This window comes from Charadrius vociferus, unplaced genomic scaffold (genome assembly GCF_000708025.1).
Source record: "Charadrius vociferus isolate BGI_N301 unplaced genomic scaffold, ASM70802v2 scaffold257, whole genome shotgun sequence".
In the NCBI taxonomy this organism is placed as follows: domain Eukaryota; kingdom Metazoa; phylum Chordata; class Aves; order Charadriiformes; family Charadriidae; genus Charadrius; species Charadrius vociferus.
This window is the reverse complement of record NW_009649473.1, coordinates 1519002-1525523: the sequence shown is the minus strand read 5'-3', so window position 1 is coordinate 1525523 and position 6522 is coordinate 1519002. Positions and strand designations below refer to the sequence as shown.

Genomic DNA, 6522 nt, shown 5'->3' with positions numbered 1-6522 from the left:
CCCGCGTTTGCATCGTCCCGGCTGCGCCCGCGGCCCTGCGGGCAGAGCCCCGCGAAGGGCAGAGCCCCGGGCAGGGCACGGAGCTGGGAAGAGCTGGGGGGAAACGGGCGCCGGGTTTCCTTCCCCCGCAGAGCGGGACTTTGTTTTGTCCATCCCTTTTCCTTGCCTTCCTCCCTCCCTCGCAGCCCTGACTGGGGCCTCCTAGCCGTTTCCTCTACTCCCCAGATGCTGGGCAAGAAGAGGATTTATCCTACCTGGGGTAGCGCAGGGGCTGAGGGCGTTAGGGGCCCATCCTGAAAATGAGAGCATCAGAGAACATCTGCCAGCAGTTAACCCGGATGACTGCTGGCAGGAGGTGATGGGGAAAGATTTGGGGCACTGCCTGGGCCCGCAGTGGGGCAGGCAGGATGAATGACAGTTATATCAAGAAATGAGATGCGATGGCAGGAAAAGGGTGACTGATAACAATTTTGCATGTTTATTTTTTTCTTACAAGATGCTGTGGGGTCATGGCAGCTTCTCTGTAGACAGATGAGTCATGTAGTGCATGCGTGTCAACTAAGGTGCAAAAGGAAGAAAAAGTATCCAGATTAGAAAGAAGATCAAAGAATTATCTTGTTATTGAGAAGCAGTGGACAGCTAGCTGTACTACGCATAGTACCTACCTGTACTGTGCTAGGTACGCTAGTCTTCTGCTGACCTGCAGGGTGCTACGTGCTACGTGAACTGCTCCCATTTCATAGCTAGGGCTCGGACCCTAAAAAGGGTTGGATTCTGCTGAGCTCCTCAGTTCTCATTACTCGCAGTGTGAGAGCTGGTGGGTCCAGAATTCAGGCTGTGTGCAGCATCTTCTGCATCCTTCTAGGCATTCTGAGGGTGAGAGCCAGGATGCACAGCAGGCACTCCAGCATGAATGTAGGCCTAGAAAGAGATGCAATTACAGAAAGGGAGATCGATTTGACACTATACAAAGTTGAAGGTAAACTAAATACTAGTATTTGCATTAGCAGAGCATCTAGGGGTTTGGGAGTAGGTAGTAGTTTGCTTTCAGGTTAGTGGAGTGGACAAAATACCAAAGGGTTTCCTGTCTCTGACCCATCTGATGCCTCTTTTTACTATCTCATTGTATCTGACTTTGTTTTTTCAGAAAAGCTGTGATTGAAGAAAGCCACCATGAGAGGTGAGGAAGTTCGGCAGAGGAGAAAAGAGGGCAGGACTAGGAATGGAGAGCGATCCAGGCACAAAGCAAAGAGCAAGGGTAAACACCGAGAGAGCCGACTTGGCAGCCAGGAGGCAGAGGATGTCTCTCTGCATGCACAGCAGAAGCTGTTGGCTGAGGAGAAAGCGGCCATGGCGAAGTTGCGGGAAGAGTCAGCCATCGCAATTTGCCTGCAAGTACTCCTGCCATACCTCCTAGCTGGGCTTGGCATGGTCTTGGCAGGCATGGTTTTGGACTATGTTCAGGTAAGGGAAAGAAACTGATCTGATGTACCTGGTACGGGATAGGTGGGCGACTTTTCTTCAGGGACAGGGGATTTGCTCTGGGGATGGCAAAGTAAAGAAGGATTTGCAGCAGTTTCACATGCCATGTCCTTCAAAGTCAGCTATTATATACAGCTCTCAAGAGACAGCGTGTGGTGTTTTTCTGGCCCTTTTTCCCCTTTGGAGATAAAAGACAATATGGTACTAAAGAGCACGCGAGGGATCCGAGGCACCAGTGTAGGAAGGTGCAGTCCTGTGCAAAGATCTCATCTTGGTCCTGGGAAGAGGGTGGCTGAGCTGCAGCCACAAGGGCTGTGGTGGCATAGCGCTTTCTTGCAAGTAGATACAGCTGTATCACTGCTGATTGTAGCTCTGGATAGTCCTGCATCCCCTGCTTCATTGCGCAAGGAGGTAGCCAGCACAGCACTGTTAATGCTTCATAGAGCCAGCCCAGCCCAGCCTGCGCACCACATCCTTTTCTAAGGCCTTGTAGCAGATGACTCAGACCCTTGAGTCTTCTTCCAGTGTGATTTCTGATTCTGTAACAGTCAGGACCAGACCTTTCCTCCTTACGCTGCAGCAATACAGAGCTTTAAGGTACTGGTGAGCACCTAATTTTAGAGAGTTTAAAGCTGCAGTTAATTTCCAGATTATAAATTGCTATGCCTTTGCACTCTAGGTGATTCTTACCGCTGTGTGCCTTTTTGTTAACCCCTGTTATTTGACTAGCTAGCTGTTGGGTTAGACTGCCCTGACCTCTCTGATACAGTGACACTGAAACTACTGTGCTTGCATTGACAACTTTCACAAATCTGGAGCTGTGTTCTTTTGCTATTAGCCCTGGGCTGATCTCCCTGAGCTAGAAGAGCTATAAAGGCTTAAGAGTGACACGGTATCCTTAACTGACCTTAGCATGTACTCAGTACCCAGTCAGATCAGAAAACACCAAAGCAAATCCAAAACCCAGTGGCAAACTACTTTTTGTCTCCTAAGACATCATTCTCAGAGCCTTGAGAAACCACTTTAATTTTTATTTTTCAGACTCTTCAGACCTGCCCATTCCTGCGGATCTCTGCCATTAAATGCGTATTACCTCCTGTTGTGAGGTATTAAAGCATGAAATAGATTGCAGATGGGTTTGTGATGTTAAAGGAGTGTTTTTCTTTCAATGTTCTTCCCTTCGAGTATTTTTTTTTAGGAGGGTCTGGGCCACTAATATAAACAGAATGTGAAGCAAGCCTCATACTCCCCTGAAACCGCAAAAGTCTGGTTTCTGTTTTATGCAAATAAAGAGCTCACAACAAGCTTTCATGTTAGTGCTTAGAGCCTGGGAAATCAACCCATGTAACATCTCGTAGGAAGAACAGGCCTTTGGCAGTTAGCACAGTGACTTTTCGTGCGTGATCACGGACTACTTTAGCGTGTCTACTTGTGGACTCATTGCTGCTAGGAACTGCCCTTCCTTTCTAAGCCAGTCCTGGCCTCAGCCGCTGCTGCTGCTGTTTCTGTGGGGCAGCAGGAGATGCTGTGAGGCTCTGGATCCCCAACAGTCTCCATCTGCTTGCTCCAAGTCTCTCCACATAAGTTCTTTTCTCTGCCCTTGCCTAAAGTGGGGAAGAGAGGAGCAAGGTAAGAAACAAAAATTCGCGGCCTGATCTGACAGAGAGCTAGCAGAGTCAGGAGTGATAGTACTCCAACAACTGGGATGTATTTTCCCTGAAAAGCATTGTCCTGCCATGAGTCTAAGATGTCAGGATAGTGCTATCTGTTGCTAACACTGCCGTGTTGTAAGCGTACTCACTGGTGTCCCTGTCCCTTCTTTGCAGGGATGATAAGGTACATCTGAAACTGTGCTCTTTGGCATTTGTCATCTTTCAGTTCTTGTTTTGTACCGTGGCAGTGGATGGAGGCCCCAGACCAGGGTGAGGGCCCACCAAAGAAAGAGGCTGTTTCTGCTTTGGCTCCTCTAGGGCAATGCTACCTGTTGGCTAGTTTGCAAGTGTAGGGATACAGTGTATTTGTGTGCAGAGAAGGGTGGCACTGTACCTCCCCGAGTTTTGCCATGAGGAGTGATGCAGCCATGGGGTGTTTTGTTGTGTTTCCCCCCCCCGCAACTTGTTAGAATCCTTTTCCTGCTGTTCAGCAATGCTCTCTTTCTTCTCAAACCTGATGCATCTCTTTGCAGACAAATATGGTATATCTCTTTGCCAGGAAAATATGATGCATCTCTTTGCTGACAAATATGGTGCGGATCTTTTTCAGAGGCTCCTTAAATGCATAATAAAATGACCCAGTGTGCACACGCAGGTCACCTGAACCAATTACCTTCTCTGCATACTGATTCATCGGTTGATGGCTTTTTATGGTGCTTGCTTAGAAACAGAGAGAACCGAAGCATGATCAACTCAGAAACCCTGCCAGGCTGACGCTATGGTACAGGATGCGTTGCTGCTGTATTTTTTAACGGTATTTGAGTCATTCAAGCTCATTAATATTTCCTTTACATTAATGTTTCTGCCTGTCAGCGATCCAGTTGGCAGATACAATGGCATATGGGACCAGGTATGCACATTGTCAGACCTTTGAAAACCTGTGGTAGTTGTCCAGAAATTGTCCTTTATTTCCTTGAAGCCTCTGTGAGTTTCTAACCAAAACTGGGCCTTCGTGCAGTCACTTCTCTGTTCCTGGCTGGTAGAAAGAGACTGGGTCATGTGTGGTTATTACAGGATTTTCATTAACCTCCCTCTTCCCGCTATTGTGGGCTTTTTTTCCAGTTAGATTAGCTGAAATGTACTCCCTTGTTGGCTTTCAACTAACCAGACCATTGTTAGGTGGAAGAGACACAGGTACACACCAAGCCGGCTGGGAGAGGAGAAGGTTTCGGGGGCTGTACCAAAATATCAACCTAGAAAGCAGCAAAGGACAGGGTCTCCTATCCGTAGCTAGGGCTTGTTTTCCACCCTGCCATGCTTGAAGAGAGATCTGCTGTGCCATCTCAGCCTGTTCAGGTTTGTGCTTTGGTTTGTGTGAATTCAGACCACAAGAAACACACCCTCCAAATGGCTGAGAGCTTCCTCGGTACCCTATTTATCTGCAAGGCAAAAGCATGTCTTGTTCTGCGCAACCCTGCCAATGCATTTAGCTCCAAGCCTGGGACCCTGTCATAAGGACAGAGTCCACAAGCCATTCATTTTTACGTCTCTCTGCAGAGAATGTGAGGGAAGGGGCTGATTAGTACAAAAAGTGTTAGTAAGGTAATGCAATTTAAATTGAATTCGAACTGGACTGAGAAATGTGTATCTTTTGTGCCTCCTTGAATACTTGCTTTCGCTCGTTTGCCTTCACTGGGCCATGGCTGGATTTGAACCTGTGGTTGAACAGTGAAAAAGCTCCGTTGCCAATGTACTAAACCAATCCTATACCCTTTCATCCTAAATTGTGCTTTTAAAGCTCTTTGACCCTCTGATCCAATTAGTTTGCCCCAATTAATTATTAAAAAGGAGCCCCAACAGAATACTCTGACTCCCTTTCCAGCGTGCGTGACTTTGAGCTGAAGTCTTTACTGAGCAGGATACAAATTCTTTGGCTGTATGTGGCCATGATGCAGCTCTGTTCTTGACTTTGTTTCAGCTGTTTGACCATGGAGACCCGGGGCTGAGACCCCCTCTCTCAAAGACAGTGTCTTCCTGGGAGTATGCAGAAGCAGTGTGTTTCACTTTAGGACAGGAAGGGAGACCAGCTCGCAGCGTGCCACGGAAACGTTCGCCCTTTCTCTCGCTTGCCTGCGGTGTAGTGAGATTACGGAGCTACCTTAAATAAGCCCCGGCTATGACTCTTATCTTGGCCTTTGCAAACTAGCAGAAAGTTGAAGTGATGACAGCAGATAAGGGTGTTCGCTTTTGAAGCTTATTGGCTGGTTCTCTGTATTTTTTTTTCCCCTGAAAGCCAGTCATTCAGAGGTATAGCTGGCATAGACTCGATCCTTACATCCTGCGGAGAGCATGGAGGGGACAAGAGGGGCTGGGGTTTAGAAGGGCAGATCTTCTCTCACCAGCCGGCTTAGCTGTGACGCTTGCCTGGGGATGAGACCTGCATAATATCATCAGCCGTGAGAAACGTGGACTCATGTTTTCCTTGACCTTTCTTCACCTTGAAGAAGAGCAAAACGGATCCCGGTTGTTAACTCCCCACCTCCTCAGCCTTGGGACAGTGAGAAAAGTTCAACATTGCTTATGGTGGGAGTGAGGGAACTGGGGCTGGTTCACAGCAGGCTTACATATTAAACCATCGTATCAAAGGCGAGCTGCAGTCTGACAAGAAATGTAACCTGAGGAGAAAGGACACTAGTGCGTTTGAGCACGCCGAGGGATTCTTGCATGACCTGTCACTCTTTCGGTGCTGTAGCCTGAGCAGGTCTTACTGGTTTTTACCGAGGTGGTGGGAGCTGAATGGGGTGTGGGCTCATTTCTATTCGTCCACAGGCATCTCTGCAATCTTCTTTTCTCTTTTTTAATTCCCCTCTGGATATATATCGGAGAAATAGTGTCTGTCAAGTTTGCTGCCACTTGGGCTCAACCCAGCTGAATCCATTTTGGAGGATACCCTTGCTGCAACCCTCTGGACGTACTCCTAGGAGGAGGAGAAGAAGAAGCTGAAGCAATTTGGCATCATTGCTGTAGTTTGAGAAAAAACATTTCTTTTGACTTCAAAGAGGATCTGTGTGATGTCCTGATCTCCCCCCATTTGCGCTGCTGAGCATGGGGTAATGGTGTTTGACCATGGTTGTCACCCAGTTACAATTGGAACTGTGCTTCCATGGCAAGAAGCTGAGAGGTTTCACCTGCAAGTTGACCAGGTCAGCCAGTGGATTTCTCCCAGAGACTTCATTCTCCATTGCCTCCCAGATTTTCGTGCCGTTCCTTCTGGCTGGCTTGGGCATGGTAGCTGCCGGCCTCTTGATGGATGTTGTTCAAGTAGGTACATGTGGTTAGGCAACTTTGTAGTGAGAGGGTGGGCTAATTCACTGACCTTGAGTGTTTG

General features: G+C 48.0%; 1 protein-coding gene across 3 annotated transcripts in view; it reads left to right on the top strand.

Moving 5' to 3' along the window:
- Window positions 1–1146: 1146 nt before the first annotated feature.
- The window catches only part of SLC41A3 (solute carrier family 41, member 3), a 24101-nt gene continuing 18725 nt past the window's right edge, over window positions 1147–6522 (top strand). For 2 of the 3 annotated variants that reach the window (XM_009889859.1, XM_009889858.1), the window contains exon 1: window positions 5914–6455. In XM_009889859.1, coding sequence (XP_009888161.1) covers window positions 6261–6455 — 195 coding nt within the window. In that variant the 5' untranslated portion in view covers window positions 5914–6260. Of the gene's footprint in view, window positions 1465–5913; window positions 6456–6522 lie in introns of those variants that run through there. The other variant, XM_009889857.1, reaches the window with a different exon arrangement.